At 44.1% G+C, this 19775-nt stretch overlaps 1 protein-coding gene across 2 annotated transcripts in view; it reads right to left on the bottom strand.

The window, feature by feature from the left end:
* Positions 1-610: 610 nt before the first annotated feature.
* The window catches only part of adamts8a (ADAM metallopeptidase with thrombospondin type 1 motif, 8a), a 44811-nt gene continuing 25646 nt past the window's right edge, over positions 611-19775 (bottom strand). The window contains exons 9-10 of one of the 2 annotated variants that reach the window (XR_008060642.1): positions 16108-19701; positions 611-757 (exon numbers count right to left, since the gene is read on the bottom strand). Coding sequence is in view for 1 of the 2 variants with exons in the window: in XM_035781300.2 (XP_035637193.1) it covers positions 18969-19701 (733 nt within the window). In the remaining variant the exon portion in view is untranslated. Of the gene's footprint in view, positions 758-14365; positions 19702-19775 lie in introns of those variants that run through there. The other variant, XM_035781300.2, reaches the window with a different exon arrangement.

The following is a 19775-nucleotide window of genomic DNA, read 5'->3' as shown; positions in this document are numbered from 1 at the left end:
GATTTGGATGCAAAAGATTTCCCAAGCTTTAAACATCCCAAGGAGCACTGTGCAAGCGATAATATTGAAATGGAAGGAGTATCAGACCACTGCAAATCTACCAAGACCTGGCCGTCCCTCTAAACTTTCAGCTCATACAAGGAGAAGACTGATCAGAGATGCAGCCAAGAGGCCCATGATCACTCTGGATGAACTGCAGAGATCTACAGCTGAGGTGGGAGACTCTGTCCATAGGACAACAATCAGTCGTATATTGCACAAATCTGGCCTTTATGGAAGAGTGGCAAGAAGAAAGCCATTTCTTAAAGATATCCATAAAAAGTGTTATTTAAAGTTTGCCACAAGCCACCTGGGAGACACACCAAACATGTGGAAGAAGGTGCTCTGGTCAGATGAAACCAAAATGGAACTTTTTGGCAACAATGCAAAACGTTATGTTTGGCGTAAAAGCAACACAGCTCATCACCCTGAACACTGCATCCCCACTGTCAAACATGGTGGTGGCAGCATCATGGTTTGGGCCTGCTTTTCTTCAGCAGGGACAGGGAAGATGGTTAAAATTGATGGGAAGATGGATGGAGCCAAATACAGGACCATTCTGGAAGAAAACCTGATGGAGTCTGCAAAAGACCTGAGACTGGGACGGAGATTTGTCTTCCAACAAGACAATGATCCAAAACATAAAGCAAAATCTACAATGGAATGGTTCAAAAATAAACATATCCAGGTGTTAGAATGGCCAAGTCAAAGTCCAGACCTGAATCCAATCGAGAATCTGTGGAAAGAACTGAAAACTGCTGTTCACAAATGCTCTCCATCCAACCTCACTGAGCTCGAGCTGTTTTGCAAGGAGGAATGGGAAAAAATGTCAGTCTCTCGATGTGCAAAACTGATAGAGACATACCCCAAGCGACTTACAGCTGTAATCGCAGCAAAAGGTGGCGCTACAAAGTATTAACTTAAGGGGGCTGAATAATAATGATTTGTTAAAAAAGTTTGAAATATTCAATAAATGTCGTTCCACTTCATGATTGTGTCCCACTTGTTGTTGATTCTTCACAAAAAAAATACAGTTTTATATCTTTATGTTTGAAGCCTGAAATGTGGCAAAAGGTCGCAAAGTTCAAGGGGGCCGAATCCTTTCGCAAGGCACTGTATCTTTACCAGCGTGTTATATATTTTTTATGTCTGAATTCATGCTGTAGGCCAGCGGTTCCCAAACTTTTCATAAAATGTACCCCTTCAAACATTTAACTCCAGGGTAAGCATACTCTCAAATGTTATTTTTTTGCCATCATTGTAAGCCTGCCACGCACACTATACCATTTATTAAGCGTAAGAATGAGTTTGTTACAATCCGGCTCACGGGAAGTGACAAAGAGCTCTTATTGGACCAGGGCACAAATAATAATATAATAATAATCAATAATTTTGCTCTTTATTTAGCCATCTTAGATATAAAACTTTATTTGTTCATCAAAACTTGGGAATAACTCACCACAGGTTAATGTGTGTGCTTGAAAGGATACACATAACTGTGCTATGTTGGGATGTATTGGAGAGTCGCAGTCTTAAATCATTTTCTGTGCCTGTATTTGGTTTTCATGCTCGCGAAGGCCAAGAATCCACTGTCACATAGATATTCGCTTGCAAAGGGCATCAGTGTATTAACAGCACGATTGCCAAGGCAGGATATTCTGAGCACAGCCCAATCCAGAAATCTGGCAGCGGTTTCTGATTTTTTTTTAAATTCACAGAACCGCTTGTCGCAATTTCGATGAGGCTCTCTTGTTCAGATATCGGTAAGGGGACTGGAGGCAGGGCATGAAAGGGATAATGAATCCAGATGTTTGTGTCATCCGTTTCGGGATAGTACCTGCGTAATTGAGCAGGCAACTCACTCAGGTGCTTCGCTATATCACATTTGACATTGTCCGTAAGCTTGAGTTCATTTGCACACAAAAAATCATACAATGATGGAAAGACCTTTTGTTGTCCTTGTTAATGCATACAGAGAAGAGCTCCAACGTCTTAATCATGGCCTCAATTTTGTCCCGCACATTAAATATAGTTGTGGAAAGTCCCTGTAATCCTAGATTCAGCTCATTTAGGCGAGAAAAAACATCACCCAGATAGGCCAGTCGTGTGAGAAACATGTAAGTGGTCAAACAAGTGAAAATTATGCAGTAAATAACTTTTAGCTCGTCTCTCAATTCAAACTTTCCCCCTTGATAACCAGCACACTTTTGTATGTTGTAAAAGTGTTACATGGTCGCTGTCCATATCATTGCATAGTGCAGAAAATACACCAGAGTTCAGGGGCCTTGCTTTAATTAACAAAGTTATTCACCACACTGTAGTGTCCAAAACCTCTTTCAAGCTGTCAGGCATTCCTTTGGCAGCAAGAGCCTCTCGGTGGATGCTGCAGTGTACCCAAATGGAGACGGGAGCAACTGCTTGTGCGTGCGTTACCACTCCACTATGTCTCCCTGTCATGGCTTTTGCACCATCAGTACAGACAACAACACATCTTGACCACCAAAGTCCATTTAATGTCTGTTACGGATACAGTTATCCTGTGTCTGTGTGTATCCTGTGTGTGTGTTTCTTTTCTCTCCTTCTCCCCTCACAGGTGAAAATCATCACTCCCCAATCAATCATCAATCAGAAGACACACCTCCTCCTATTTCCTGACCTATCACAGTTCCTTCCCCATGGTTTAAAAACCCCATCATTTGTTTGTTCTAAAGCTCAGCTCAGCTCAATCTCTCTGTAAATGCCATGTCTGTAGGTCTCTGTGTTTCACTCTCGCTTTGTGTCTTAAACCTCTCTTTTGTTTAAAGCACCTCCATAGCACTTTGTCATCACCTGTGAGTATTGTTTTTGGTTATGGTGTTGGTTTGTTGCTGGTGGGAAAAGGGGGAAACCAAGACAAGTCGCCCATGGGCATACACTACCCGTAGGTGAACTTTGTTAAATACACTAGTTAGAACTGGGCGGACCACCCACTGTATTTTTGGTTAGTTAGTTAGCTGTTGTTAAAGTAGGCTATTCTAGCTTAGGGGTGTTTTTGAATACTTCTTGTTTCTTTCCTTGGGTCCAGCTCAGCCCCTTTTCCTGCTCCCCCCATTACCGTGTGTTTATAAATAAACCTAGAGTTTGACGGTAGATTTCTGTTGTCGTGGTTATTTCGTGCACACTTTTACTTTGTCACAATAATAATTTGCATGAGTTATGTTACGGGTCTCATTACCATCCCCCTAGACTGTCGGGCCAAAAGGGATTCGTAACAATGTCACAAAGCTGTCCAGTACATTAAAAATAACCTCTCCTCTTGTCCTGGTTTCCAGTGGTTTGCAGAAGAGGATGTCTTCCTTAACCGCTTGCTCCTGACACGCAGGCGTCCCATCTAGACATCTGGAAATGCAAATGCGCTACGCTAAATGCTAATAGTACTAGTTAAAACTCAAACGTTCATTAAAATACACATGCAGGGTATTGAATTAAAGCTACACTCGTTGTGAATCCAGGCAACAAGTCAGATTTTTTAAATGCTTTTCGGCGAAAGCATGAGAAGCTATTATCTGATAGCATGTAACACCCCAAAAGACCCGCAGGGGACGTAAACAAAAGAATTAGCATAGTCGTCGCTACACAAACCGCACAAATAAAATATAAAACATTCATTACCTTTGACCATCTTCTTTGTTGGCACTCCTAGATGTCCCATAATCACTATTGGGTGTTTTTTTTCTCGATTAAATCGGTCCATATATAGCCTAGATATCAATCTATGAAGACTGTGTGATAAACGGAAAAAAATAGCGTCTTGTAACGTCATTTTTTTAAATGAAAAAAGTCGACGATAAACTTTCACAAAACACTTCTAAATACTTTTGTAATGCAACTTTAGGTATTAGTAAACGTTAATAAGCGATCAAATTGATCACGAGGCAAAGTATATTCTTTAGCTGTCCGTCTGGAAATAATGTCCGGGTAAATCTCAACCAAAATATCCGGTCGGAGACTTGAACAAATGGCTTGTCTCTTCTTTGTTTGACCAAGAAACAAAGTGTCACGGTTCATGAATCCACTGCCTCTCTCTCTCTCTCTCTCTCTCTCTCTCTCTCTCTCTCTCTCTCTCTCTCTCTCTCTCTCTCTCTCTCTCTCCCATGTTTGTGTGGGCGTGGTTCCCAATCTCGGCCTGATTGTCTGCGCCAGCTGGAACCACTTATCTTCCCTTTATATGTTCTGTAACCAGTGTTTCTTGTTGTCAGATCGTTGTTACTTCCCTGAGGTTGTGTCGTGTGTCTGTGCTCTTCTCTCGCCGCCCTTGTGTGGATTATCTGCTGTGCTCCTTCCTACCCATCCGGACACACTCCCCTGGATTTCTCAGCACGCTATCATTGGAAGATGCGCCCTAGTCCCTGGGTCGGATTCCGTCTGAGTACAGTCTGTCTGTCCTGTTGCTGTTGTAAACTGTATTCATTAAACCATCGTTGCTTGCATCTTGCATCCGCCTCTGTGTTGTCACAGAACGATCTGACCAGACCATGGATGCAGCGAGTTCAACGAGTCTGACCGAATTCATTTCCCGCAGTATCACGAGAATGGATCAACAAGAGGAGAACATCTCCAGCACAGGTCGGGCAGTAGAAGCCCTTGCGACGCAGGTAGCCCAGCTGATCCAACAATTACAACATCTGAGGGGTCCCGCTGCGCCACCTACACCGGCAGTTCAACCCGCCCCGCCAGAGCCGGATTCCCAGCTAGAGCCACGGCTACCGACACCAGAGGGTTATTCAGGTGATCCTGACTATTTTTATTTATTTATTTTACCTTTATTTAACCAGGCAAGTCAGTTAAGAACATATTCTTATTTTCAATGACGGCCTGGGAACAGTGGGTTAACTGCCTGTTCAGGGGCAGAACGACAGATTTGTACCTTGTCAGCTCGGGGGTTTGAACTCGCATCCTTCCAGTTACTAGTCCAACGCTCTAACCACTAGGCTACGCTGCCTGACTATTGCAGAGCCTTTCTTACGAGATGTTCCATGCATTTCTCGTTGCAGCCACGGACCTTCAACCGTGAACAGTCTAAGGTAGCATTCGTACTCACACTGCTATCAGGCAAAGCGGCTCTTTGGGGAACGGCGGTGTGGGCGAACCAGGACCCATGCTGCACCTCTTTCCAGACACTCTCCGAGGAGATGAGAAGGGTCTTCGATCGGGCCGTGGCGGGTAGGGAGGCGGCCAGACTACTCGCTGACCTTCGCCAAGGAGACCGTTCAGTATCGGAATACTCCATCCAATTCCGCACTCTGGCCGCAGAGTGTCAGTGGAACGAGGAGGCGCAGTGGGACATGTTCCTGCATGGGCTGGAGGACCGGATCCAGAAGGAGATTTATGTTCTGGACCTTCCCAGGAGTTTAAACGGACTAGTGGAACTAGCCTTGAGGGTCGACGCTCGTCTGAGTCGTATTGGCCGCCGAGCATGCCCTAACAGACCGTATAACGACACGGAGGGCGGGCATGCCAGTGGCGGGAACACGGCCAGTTCAGCCTCCGCTCACGAACCCATGCAGCTGGGGAGAGCTCGCCTCTCCCGGGAAGAGAGGGAGAGGCGGAGATCCCAAGGACTCTGTCTCTACTGTGGTAGAGCGGGCCACTTTATCCACTCCTGCCCGGTAAAAGATCAGGCCCGGTAGTAAACATGAGGCTACTATCGGGTGGTGTCACCACAGAGAAGACCTCATCATCTACTCTCCTCCCGGTAAGACTAAGATGGGCCACCCACACGCACGACACCCAAGCCTTACTGGACTCAGGAGCAGAGGGTAATTTCATGGACTTCAAGCTCGCTCACAAACTCCAGATTCCTATCACCTCACTCACGCACAAGATATCCGTCAACGCTCTCAATGGTCAAGAACTCCCCAACATTTCTCACACCACTGAACCTATCACACTCATCACTTCTGGCAATCACACTGAGACACTATCATTTCTACTCATGGACTCACCCCTTGCACCATTAGTCCTCGGCCACCCTTGGCTCACCCAACACAACCCCAGAGTTGACTGGGGTCATAACTCTATATCCATGTGGAGTAACAAGTGTCTTGAGTCCTGTTTAGTGTCTGCCTGTTCATCTGTGTCTGATTCTGTGTTTCTAGAGGAGGCAGTGGATTTGTCTAACGTGCCCGTTGAATACCTCGACCTGAAGGAGGTGTTCAGTAAGTCCCGTGCTGCTTCTCTTCCTCCGCATCGTCCCTATGACTGTGCAATAGAATTATTGCCAGGTGAGTCTCCGCCTAAAGGCAAGTTATATTCACTCTCTGTTCCTGAGAGGGAGGCTATGGAGAGATACATCTCTGATTCTCTGGCATCTGGATTCATTCGTCCTTCCTCTTCTCCAGCGGGGGCGGGGTTCTTCTTTGTGGGGAAGAAGGACGGATCTCTGCGTCCTTGCGTTGATTACCGTGGGTTGAATAACATCACAGTGAAGAATACCTATCCCTTACTGTTGATGTCCTCAGCCTTTGAAAGGTTACAGGGAGCATCCGTGTTCACTAAGTTGGATTTACGTAATGCTTATCATTTGGTTCGCATAAGGGGGGGGGGACGAATGGAAGACCGCGTTTAACACCCCCAGAGGGCACTTCGAATATTTGGTCATGCCTTTTGGGCTATCCAACTCCCCAGCGGTTTTCCAGGCACTCGTCAATGACGTGCTGAGAGATATGATTGATCAGTTCATATATGTTTACCTGGATGACATACTGATTTTTTCTTCTTCTCTCCAGGAACACGTTCAGCACGTCAGACGAGTGCTTCAGAGGTTGTTGGAGAATGGACTTTTTGTCAAGATGGAGAAATGCATTTTTCATGCACAATCCGTTCCATTCCTAGGTTACATCGTCTCGACTGAGGGTATTCGCATGGATCCTGACAAGGTTAAGGCTGTGGTGGATTGGCCAAGCCCAGATTCCCGTAAGGCCCTACAGAGGTTTCTGGGATTCGCCAATTTCTACCGGCGTTTCGTTCGCAACTTTAGTCAGATAGTCGCTCCTCTTACCGCCTTAACCTCCCCCAGAGTGACGTTCAGGTGGTCCGATACAGCCGAGGCTGCATTCGCCAAACTCAAGAGCCGCTTTGTTTCGGCTCCCATCCTCATAGCTCCCGATTGCTCGCGTCAGTTCGTAGTAGAGGTGGACGCTTCAGAGGTGGGGGTAGGTGCGGTACTTTCCCAACGTTCCTCTTCTGACGACAAGATGCACCCTTGTGCGTTCCTTTCCCATCGGTTATCACCTGCGGAATGCAACTACGACATTGGCAACAGAGAGTTGTTGGCAGTGAAGTTAGCACTGGAGGAGTGGCGCCATTGGTTAGAGGGTTCGGGGGTACCTTTTATAGTTTGGACCGATCACAAAAATTTGGAATATATCAGAACCGCCAAGCGACTCAACTCCAGGCAGGCGCGGTGGGCACTCTTTTCGGACGTTTTGACTTCTCTCTCTCGTATCGCCCGGGTTCCAAGAATGTCAAACCCGATTCCCTTTCTCGCATTTTTGACCATTCCGAACGCCCATCCACTCCCGAGTGCATCCTACCCGGGACCCTAGTAGTATCCACACTCACATGGGAGGTTGAATCGAGGGTCAAAACGGCCTTAGAAGGGGTAACGCCTCCGCCCGGTTGCCCGCCTAATCGGTTGTTTGTGCCGGAGGGGTGTCGGTCCGATGTTATTCGGTGGGGGCATTGCTCCAACGTAGCGTGTCATCCAGGAGTCAGCCGCACTAGCTTTTGGTTAAGCAGCGCTTTTGGTGGCCACTGATGGCTCGTGACATTCACAGTTTTGTCTTGGCTTGCTCGGTTTGTGCCACTGGGAAGACTTCTAATCGACCCCCAGATGGGTTACTCCAACCGCTGTCGGTCCCTTCGAGACCCTGGTCCCACATCGCGCTAGATTTTGTTACCGCCCTCCCGCCCTCCCAGGGCAAGACGGTGGTGTTGACCGTGGTGGACCGGTTCTCGAAGGCGGCTCATTTTATTCCCTTGCCTAAATTACCATCTGCCAAGGAGACAGCGGTAGCTGTCGTCGATCACGTCTTTCGCTTACATGGCCTGCCGATGGACGTAGTTTCTGACAGGGGGCCCAATTTGTGTCCAAGTTTTGGCAAGAGTTTTGTAGGTTACTGGGAGCGAGTGTCAGCCTGTCTTCAGGGTTTCATCCCCAGAGCAACGGTCAAACGGAGAGGGCCAACCAAGATTTGGAGAGAGTGTTGCGATGTTTGGTTTCTAAGAATCCCTCTTCCTGGAGTCAACAACTCTCTATGGTTGAGTACGCTCACAATTCGTTGCCAGTGGCAGCTACGGGTCTCTCTCCATTTGAGTGTAGTTTAGGTTACCAGCCACCTATCTTTCCCAGTATGGAGTCCGAGGTCACTATTCCTTCCGCTCACGCTTTCATCCAGAGGTGCCGTCACGCATGGAGCAGAGCCCGTGAGATCGCCACCGGTCGAAGCCTCCGGTATACGTCGTTGGCCAAAGAGTGTGGCTTTCTACGAAGAACATTCCACTCCGATCTGTTTCGAACAAGCTTGCCCCCAAATTTATCGGCCCGTTCAAAGTCACCAGGATCATTAGTCCGGTGGCGGTCCGGCTCAAGCTTCCTCCAGCGTATAGGAGAATTCATCCTACCTTTCATGTGTCTAAAATAAAACCTGTGTTTCAGGCACGCATTAACCCGCCGGTCCCGGTTCCCCCGCCGCCACGCCACGACTTGTTGATGGGGAACCCACCTTTTCTGTCAATCGTATTTTGGACTCTAGAAGGAGGGGGGTCTGAGTACAGTCTGTCGTTGCTGTTGTAAACTGTATTCATTAAACCATCGTTGCTTGCATCTTGCATCCGCCTCTGTGTTGTCACACAAAGCCTATGCAAATGACAAGACTGTTGACATCGTGTGGAAGCTGTAGGTATTGCATTCCAGTACCTGGTGGACTGGGAGGGTTACGGAATCTTCCATTCGGAAAGATTTTAGAAGGCTGGGTACTCACTGCACGGAGGAGATCTGTCCAGTGTTTCTTGAAGTTGGGTACCTGCTAGGGACATTCTGGATCACTCCCTTATCACACATGATTTGGAAGCAATTGCGACAGGTAAGTGGATGGATGCAAACTTTTCCGCCTCCAAACCTCAGGGAACGCCAAGAGAGAGATCGTTCCTCTTGAGATGAAAATAATCATGGGGTATTGTCAACGGTTCATGAATCCACTGCCTCTCTCTCTCTCTTGACTCCCATGTTTGTGTGGGCGTGGTTCCCAATCTCGGCCTGATTGTTTTAATGCAGTGCTAGCCAGCTGGAACCACTTATCTTCCCTTTATATGTTCTGTAACCAGTGTTTCTTGTTGTCAGATCGTTTCCTCATAGTTACTTCCCCTGAGGTTGTGTCGTGACACACAGCTGTCTGTGCTCTTCTCTCTGCAAACTTTCTACTATTAAACTCGCCCTTGTGTGGATTATCTGCTGTGCTCCTTCCTACCCATCCGGACACACTCCCTGGATTTCTCAGCACCATGCTATCATTGGAAGATGCGGTTAAAGCCTAGTCCCTGGTTCGGATTCCGTCTGAGTACAGTCTGTCTGTCCTGTTGCTGTTGTAAACTGTATTCATTAAACCATCGTTGCTTGCATCTACAGTGCTGCAAGGGCTGATTTCAGACTGCTAACCTACAAAGGCCTCCTACCTATACATACCTACACGTACGCTACGGTCACAAGACGAGGCCTCCTAATTGTCCCCTGAAACAGCTGGACTCCGCCTCCTGTGTTGTCACACAAAGCCTATGCAAATGACAAGACTGTTGACATCGTGTGGAAGAAGCTGTCCACCTGACTGTGCTGCTGCTCCAGTTCAACTGTTATTGCAACCTCAGCCCATTTATTTCTTCCTAGTGGTTTCTAGGGAGTTTTTCCTAGCCACCGTTAATCAATGGGTTGAAGCACTTTGAGATATCAGCTGATGTACTAAGGGCTATATAAATAAATTTGATTTGATTTGATATTTCCAGTGATCAGATTTTCCTGCGCTTTTCGATGAAACGCACGTTCTGTTAGTCACAGCCGTGATTTAACCAGTTTTATAAGTGTTTTCTATCCACACATACTAATCATATGCATATAATATATTCCTGGCATGAGCAGCAGGGTGCTGAAATGTTGCGCGATTTTTAGCAGAATGTTCGAAAAAGTAGGGGGTAGGAGTAACAGGTTAATTGACCCCCCATAAACGTAATGGACATATACCAGGAGCTGTGCCAGGCCTGCGACGCAGTAATTGTTTCAAAATATCTCCTGCCACGTCATCAATGCGTCTTGAAACAGTGTTGTTTGATGAAGGCATTTTCTGTATAGTTTTTTTGGCCTTTTCCCCCAGGATTGTCCCAGCCATATCCGCGGCAGCAGGATGAACTATGTCCCCCACAATAGTTTGGGGCTTGCCTGTCCTAGCCACTCGGTAGCTCACCATTAAAAGACTATTCTAGCCCCTTCTTATTAATGGTATCTGTTGCTTTTATACATGTCTTACTACACAAAAGTCATCTTAATTTGCGCTCAAAAAGCGTTTGCCTAAGTTTATCGATAGCCTAGCATAGCATTATGTACACTTAGCATCAGGAAGCTTGGTCACGAAAATCAGAAAAGCAATCAAATTAACCGTTTACCTTTGATCTTCGGATGTTTTCACTCACGAGACTCCCAGTTACACAACAAATGTTCCTTTTGTTCCATAAAGATTATTTCTATACCCAAAATACCTCTGTTTGTTTGTCGCGTTATGTTCAGAAATCCACAGGAAAGAGCGGTCACGACAACGCAGGCGGAAATTCCAAATAGTCTCCATAATGTCCACAGAAACATGTCAAACGTTTTTTAGAATCATTCCCCAGGTCGTTTTTAAAATATATATTCGATAATATATCAATCATGTGTAGGTTATTCAATAACAGCGGGAGGAACAATGGCCGCTTTACTCTGTAGCGCAAAAACTCACTCTGAGAGCCCCCACCTATCCACTTACACAATGTGATCTTTCACACTCATTTTTCAAAATAAAAGCCTGAAACTATGTCTAAAGATTGTTGACACCTTAGGGAAGCCATAGAAAAATGAATCTAGTTGATATCCCTTGAAATGGAGGATAGGCATGCATAGGAACAGAAGGGTTTCAAAATAAGAAGCACTTCCTGATTGGATTTTCCTCAGGGTTTCGCCTGCAATATCAGTTCTGTTATACTCACAGACAATATTTTGACAGTTTTGGAAACGTTAGAGTGTTTTCTATCCTAATCTGTCAATTATATGCATATTCTAGCATCTGGTCCTGAGAAATTGGCCGTTTACTTTGGGAACGTTATTTTTCCAAACATAAAAATAGTGCCCCCTAGTAGCTTCAAGAGGTTAAATTAACTTGCTATGGCTGCAATCCCGATATCGGGATCGATATGACAACTACCAGTGAAAATAGAGGGCGCCAAATTCAAACCACAGAAATCTCATAATTACAATTCCTAAAACATACATGTGTCTTATATCATTTTAAAGCTATTCTCGTTGTTAATCCCACCAAAGTGGGCACTACAAACGATTATGTTAGGTCTCCACCAAACCACAACAAGCACAGCCATTTTCCAGCAAAATATAGCATTCACAAAAAGCATAAATAAAGATAAAATGAATCACTAACCTTGGATTATCTTCATCAGATGACACTCATAGGACTTCATGTTACACAATACATGCATGTTTTGTTTAGTAAAGTTCATATTTATATAAAACAATCTGAGTTTACATTGGCGCGTTAGATTCACTAGTTCCAAAAACATCAAGTGATTTTGCATAGCCACATCGTATCAACAGAAATACTCATCATAAATGTAGATGATAATACAAGTTATACACATGGAATTATAGATATACCTCTCCCTAATGCAACCGCTGTGTTAGATTTCAGAAAAAGTTTACGAAATTAGCCTCCATGTTGGAGTCAACAGAAAGCAGAAAATACTAAATACATGTTTCCTTACCTTTGATGAACTTCATCAGAATGCAGTCCTAGAAATCCCCGGTCCACAATAAATGCTTAATTTGTTCGAAAATGTCCGTTATTTATGTCCAATTAGCTACTTTGGTTAGCACGTTTGCTAAACAATTCCAAAGTCAAAAAGCGTGTCTACTATAACGTGTCGAAATTTCCAAAGGTTCCGTAACAGTCAGTGGAAACCTGTCAAACGATGTACTGAATCAATCATTAGAATGTTGTTTACATATATCTTGAATAACGTTCCAAACCAGAGAATTAGAATTACTTCAGATGAGTGGTGGAACGCAAGTCCTTCCCCTGTGAACGCGCCTGGTGAAAGCATGGCCAACTCATGGCTGTGTTGACTATTTCCTGTGTCAATCGACCCCCCTTCACATTATAGTCATCAGACAAAGTTCTATTGAATACTGATATCTAGTGGAAGGCGTAGGAAGTGAAAATTCGCTGCAATTTCAATGAGACCTTGGTTGAAAATCTGCCACCTCCAGAAGAAAACAAATCAGGAAGTGGAATTTCTCAGGTTTTTGCCTGCTATATGAGTTATGTTATACTCACAGACATAATTCAAACAGTTTTAGAAACTGCAGAGTGTTTTCTATCCAATACTAATAATAATCTGCAAATATTAGCAACTATGACTGAGGAGCAGGCCATTTGATATGGGCACCTTTCATCCAAGCTATTCAATACTGCCCCTGCAGCCATAAGAAGTTAACCAAAAAAGTGTTAAACAAATCAAAATATATTTTAAATTCTTCAAAGTAGCCACCCTTTGCCTTAATGACAGCTTTGCACACTCTTGGCATTCCCTCAACCAGCTTCAAGAGGAATGCTTTTCCAACTGTCTTGAAGGAGTTCCCACATATGCTGAGCTCTTGTTAGCTGCTTTTCCTTCAATCTGCAGTCCAACTCATCCCACATCATCTCAATTGGGTTGAGGTCGGGTGATTGTGGAGGCCAGGTCATCTGATGCAGCACTCAATCACTCTCCTTCTTGATCAAATAGCCCTTACACAGCCTGGAGGTGTGTTTTGGGTCATTGTCCTGTTGAAAAACAAATGATAGTCCCACTAAGCGCAAACCAGATGGGATGACGTATTGTTGCAGAATGCTGTGGTAGCCATGCTGGTTAAGTGTGCCTTGAATTCTAAATAAATCACTGACAGTGTCACCAGCAAAGCACCGTCACACCTCCTCCCCCATGCTTCATGGTGGGAACCACACATGCAGAGATCATCCGTTCACCTACTCTGCTTCTCACATAGACGCGGCGGTTTGAACCAAATATCTCAAATTTGGATTTATCCCACCAAAGGACAGATTTCCACCGGTCCAAAGTCCATTGCTCGTGTTTCTCTGTCCAAGCAAGTCTATTCTTATTATTTTTGTCCTTTAGTAGTGGTTTCTTTGCGGCAAGTTGACCATGAAGGCCTGATTCACACAGTCTCCTATGAACAGTTGATGTTGATAAGTGTTGCATTTATTTGGACTGCAATCTGAGGTGCAGTTAACTCAAACTTATCCTCTGCAGCAAAAGCAATTCTGGGTGTGTCTTTCCTGTGGCAGTCCTCATAAGGGACAGTTTCATCATAGTGCTTAATGGTTTTTGCGAATGCACTTGAAGAAACTTTTAAAGTTTGTGAATTCTTTTCGCATTGACTGACCTTCATAAAGTAATGATGGACTGTCGTTTCTCTTTGCTTATTTGAGCTGTTCATGTCAAAATATGGACTTGGTCTATTACAAAATAGGGCTGTCTTCTGTATACCACCCCTACCTTGTCACAACACAACTGATTGACTCAAACACATTAAAAAGGAAAGACATTCCACAAATGACATTTTAACAATGCACACCTGTTAATTTAAATGCATTCCAGGTGACTATCTCATGAATCTGGTTGAGGGAATACCAAGAGTGTGCAAACCTGGGGTAGCTACTTTGAAGAATCTCAAATTTAAAATATATTTTGATTTGTTTAACACTTTTTTGGTTACTATATGATTCCATATCTTTTATTTCATAGTTTTGATGTCTTCACTATTATTCTACAATGTAGAATATAGTAAAAAGAAAAAAGAAACTTGAATGAGTAGGTGTGTCCAAACTTGACTGGTACTGTATATATAATTTATTATATTTATTTTTAAAATAAAACATTTTCAGGCCTCAAAATGTGGACAATGAGGCTTGCAAGACAAGAGAATCCTCTTGTGTTGAAGAACTGGTTGAACAAGACAGACCCAACAAAAGTGTTTCAGTCAAGAGACATCTTTATTGTTAAATTATGAATCAGTCTAATTTCTTACAATTCAGGAAGATAGACAGCAGCAAAATAAAGATGAAACTGTAGTAATTAGTCTGAAAGTATTAAAAAATAAATAGCTTTGTAGGGAAGCTATAACAATAGCATCGTAAAGACCTTCATTGAAGGGATAGAATGCTTTGAAATCAGTTCTACATTTTTTCTCCTTTAAATACATTCTGGAATGCTCTATCATTACATACCTAGTGAGAGGAAATTTGAAAACAAAGCTGTTTTCAACTAACGACACATAAGGGGTGGCATAATAGCTAACTCCCCCTTTTTACTCTGTCACCAGCAGCATCTTAAATTAAATAAAGCAATGATGTTTTAACACTCAGGGATTTACCTGGCAGAAATATAATAATTTTAATATGCAGTTGAAGTCATAAGTTTACATACACTCGTTTTGCAACCACTCCACAAATTTCTTGTTAACAAACTATAGTTTTGGCAAGTCGGTTAGGACATGTACTTTGTTCATGACATACAGTGCCTTGCGAAAGTATTCGGCCCCCTTGAACTTTGCGACCTTTTGCCACATTTCAGGCTTTAAAGATATAAAACTGTGTTTTTTTTGTGAAGAATCAACAAGTGGGACACAATCATGAAGTGGAACAACATTTATTGGATATTTCAAACTTTTTTAACAAATCAAAAACTGAAAAATTGGGCGTGCAAAATTATTCAACCCCTTTACTTTCAGTGCAGCAAACTCTCTCCAGAAGTTCAGTGAGGATCTCTGAATGATCCAATGTTGACCTAAATGACTAATGATGATAAATACAATCCACCTGTGTGTAATCAAGTCTCCGTATAAATGCACCTGCACTGTGATAGTCTCAGAGGTCCGTTAAAAGCGCAGAGAGCATCATGAAGAACAAGAAACACACCAGGCAGGTCCGAGATACTGTTGTGAAGAAGTTTAAAGACGGATTTGGATACAAAAAGATTTCCCAAGCTTTAAACATCCCAAGGAGCACTGTGCAAGCGATAATATTGAAATGGAAGGAGTATCAGACCACTGCAAATCTATCAAGACCTGGCCGTCCCTCTAAACTTTCAGCTCATACAAGGAGAAGACTGATCAGAGATGCAGCCAAGAGGCCCATGATCACTCTGGATGAACTGCAGAGATCTACAGCTGAGGTGGGAGACTCTGTCCATAGGACAACAATCAGTCGTATATTGCACAAATCTGGCCTTTATGGAAGAGTAGCAAGAAGAAAGCCATTTCTTAAAGATATCCATAAAAAGTGTTGTTTAAAGTTTGCCACAAGCCACCTGGGAGACACACCAAACATGTGGACGAAGGTGCTCTGGTCAGATTAAACCAAAATTGAACTTTTTGGCAACAATGCAAAACGTTATGTTTGGCGTAAAAGCAACACAGCTCATCACCCTGAACACCGCATCCCCACTGTCAAACATGGTGGTGGCAGCATCATGGTTTGGGCCTGCTTTTCTTCAGCAGGGACAGGGAAGATGGTTAAAATTGATGGGAAGATGGATGGAGCCAAATACAGGACCATTCTGGAAGAAAACCTGATGGAGTCTGCAAAAGACCTGAGACTGGGAAGGAGATTTGTCTTCCAACAAGACAATGATCCAAAACATAAAGCAAAATCTACAATGGAATGGTTCAAAAATAAACATATCCAGGTGTTAGAATGGCCAAGTCAAAGTCCAGACCTGAATCCAATTGAGAATCTGTGGAAAGAACTGAAAACTGCTGTTCACAAATGCTCTCCATCCAACCTCACTGAGCTCGAGCTGTTTTGCAAGGAGGAATGGGAAAAAATGTCAGTCTCTCGATGTGCAAAACTGATAGAGACATACCCCAAGCGACTTACAGCTGTAATCGCAGCAAAAGGTGGCGCTACAAAGTATTAACTTAAGGGGGCTGAATAATTTTGCACGTCCAATTTTTCAGTTCTTGATTTGTTAAAAAAGTTTTTGATTTGTTAAAAAAGTTTGAAATATCCAATAAATGTCGTTCCACTTCATGATTGTGCCCCACTTGTTGTTGATTCTTCACAAAAAAATACAGTTTTATATCTTTATGTTTGAAGCCTGCAATGTGGCAAAAGGTTGCAAAGTTCAAGGGGGGCGAATACTTTCGCAAGGCACTGTACGTAAACAACTTCTCATTTCTTATTTCACTTCTAAAAGAAGCTGTGATTCTACATGCAATTTAACACAAATTAATGAATGACATCTAGGTTGTGGCATCAAAGTACATTTACACCATTTCAATAGCTGCTATGCTCGTTTCAGTTGAGCTCAAAAGTATTATTCTTCAGCTAACCTTTCATAATGCCATATTTTCTGGCACAGCATATTTCAAATGAAGCATCATATACATGTTTTACATTAGATACAGATATTCCATCGTTTTCCTTGTCATTAGTTGAAGAAAAAACACAACTCATAAAATGTTTATCTACAGCATTCACCATGGCCAAGAATAATAACGAAAACACAAAGTTAAGAAAATAAATACAATCTCCTTGTTATTAACATGACAGACATTTGTTTGAAAAGAATGCCACAAAACCATTCCAACTTGCAGTAGATACAAACTTAAGTCTAAAGAACGAGTACTTCTATCATGAATATGCATATTTCAGCAAGCTATAAATAGTCAAGCAAATTAAAAAGGTTATGTGGGTTTGTTTCAATCATCCCTACTTGATTAAATAGCTCTGATTTATGTGAGAAATATGATAGTGTGAGTTTAACTCTGTGGCCAGAGACTTGGCATCAAAAACATGCTCCAGTGTTCCAGAAACACAGACAGAATGGAACAGGGTTTCAGATGTTCCGATATGGCTCCTCAACACGGGGGCCCCTCAGGGGTGCGTGCTCAGTCCTCTCCTGTACTTCCTGTTCACTTATGACTGCAGGGCCAGGCACGACTCCAACACCATCATTAAGTTTGCTGATGACACAACAGTGGTTTGCCTGATCACCAAAAACCATGAGACAGCCTATAGAGAGGAGGTCAGAGACCTGACCATGCGGTGCAAGGTCAACAACCTCTCCCTCACGTGATCAAGACAAAGGAGATGATTGTGGACTACAGGAAAAGGAGGACAGAGCACGCCCCATTCTCATCAACGGGGCTGTAGTGGAGCAGGTTGAGAGCTTCAAGTTCCTTGGCATCCACATCACCAACAAACTAACATGGTCCAAGCAGAAGAGGGCACACAAAACCTAATCCCCCTCAGAAGATTAAAAAGATTTGGCATGGGTCCTCAGATCCTCAAAAGGTTTTATAGTAGCACCAACGAGAGCATTCTGACGGGTTGCATCACTGCCTGGTATGGCAACTGCTCGGCCTCTGACCGCATGGCACAGAGGGTAGTGAGTAAGGCCCAGTACATCACCGGGGCCAAGCTTGCTGCCATCCAGGACCTCTATACCAGGCGGTGTCAGAGGAAGGCCAAAAAAAATGTCATAGACTCCAGCCACCCTAGTCATAGACTGTTCTCTCTGCTACCGCACGGCAAGCGGTACCGGAGCGCCAAATCTAGGCCCAAGAGGCTTCGAAACAGCTTCTACCCCAAAGCCATAAGACTCCTGAACAGCAGCTCCAGACTATTTGCATTACCCTTCCACCTCTTCTATGATGCTGCTACTCTCTGTTATTATCTATGCATAGTCAATTTAATAACTCTACCTACATGTACATATTACCTCAATTACCTCGAGACCGGTGCCCCCGCACATGGACTCTGTACCGGTACCCCTTGAATACAGCCCTGCTATTGTTATTTACTGCTGCTCTTTAATTATTTGTTATTCTTATTTCACTTTTTTTTTTTTCTTATAACTGCATTGTTGGTTAAGGGCTTGTAAGTAAGCATTTAAGGTCTACCTACACCTGTTGTATTCAGCACATGTGAGAAATAACATTTGATTTGAGGTATTGTCTCTCTATTCATATGAAAGGTTTTTCTTTATTCCCTAAAATATTGAATGTCACTTGATTTGATTAGGTAGTATACTTTGAATCGATTTGAGGTGCATGTGTGTTCAAATGGGGGGCATGTGACCCAACAAAAATGAATGACAGTGCTATTCAACCACTCCAGTGGACTATCAGCAGCATTTGTGGAAAGTGAAGATGTACCTTTGATAATGTGTTAAGCTAGATGCAAACAGAAACTTTAGGTTAAGAAGTGATAGTTGATTATTTTTACATCCTTCGAGGTAGATCTCTGTTGGAAAACAAACCGTCAATAGGCGTTTTGAAGCTATGACATCATCAAGGAAATAAACATTGAAATAATTAAGTTAATCTATCAAATGTGAAATATTTCTACAACCAAGCCAAACCACAGTTTTGGTTCTGGCCGATATAGTGAACCGACCACTCTTGATTATTCTAGCTTCCCTGCTTGTCTCTGAAGCAGGGTTTTGGAGGTTGGGAAAGGGTTGTTGCACTGGTTAGTTGACTAACTAACCAGCTTCCTACACTACTTCCCTCGGCCTTGGATCCCACCACTGCCACCAACTGCCCTTTCCCTTCCTGCTTTATCAGCACAGACTCAGCAGTCCTGGAAGCTGCACTCTGAAGAAACCACCTCTGGCCTCTTGGCGAGGTTACATTTTCCTACTTCCACCACCTTACCGGTGTAGTCAATACACAGCACGCTTCGATGGCGCACCCCCACACCACATGTCCTCGAGCATGCCGACCAGGGACCCATCTGCCAGACAGGGCAGGGCAGGTCCCCACACGGCCGGATATCTACCGGCCGCAGGTCCTCATCACAGGAGAAGGACAGGGTGCCTGCCCCGTCCCGGCACTCTACGTTCCTTCTTGACCAACCTGAACCACAGCTCTTGGAGCACTCGGACCACTCCCCCAGAGCCCACTCTGAGCCCCCTAGTGGCAGAATCGCATGTAGCGAAGCTCTACCCTCAGCTCCAGGCTTGGTGAAGGGGACATCCCTGGGGAGGAAAAAGCTGTACTTGACCCTAGGGGTAGAGGCGTCTCCGGCTGTGGACAGGAGTTGGACAGCGACTGCCTGTCGGAGCTTCTGGTAACTCAAGACCCTCTCCAGGGTGGTGGAGGAACCACTGTACCGGAGTACGGCGCCCAGGACTGGGATGTCCTGCTCTGCTGTGGACACAGAGAAATTCCCGTTCAGGATGTAGGAAACCTCTGTCTTCAAGGCCAGGTAGTTGCCGTCGTGTCTGATCCCGCGGTGGCTCTTTTGCTTGATGTCGATGTTGGTGGCCCCAGCCGGAATGGTCACAATGTCGTTGTAGCCGAAACTGTGTTGAATTAAATTAAGACAGAGGAAAGTTTCAGTTGAAAGCTTATACTTATCTACAGGATGTATGCTAAT

Source organism: Oncorhynchus keta, chromosome 11 (assembly GCF_023373465.1).
Source record: "Oncorhynchus keta strain PuntledgeMale-10-30-2019 chromosome 11, Oket_V2, whole genome shotgun sequence".
NCBI lineage: Eukaryota > Metazoa > Chordata > Actinopteri > Salmoniformes > Salmonidae > Oncorhynchus > Oncorhynchus keta.
Note: the sequence above shows the minus strand (reverse complement) of the source record. Positions and strands in the feature narration are given on the sequence as shown.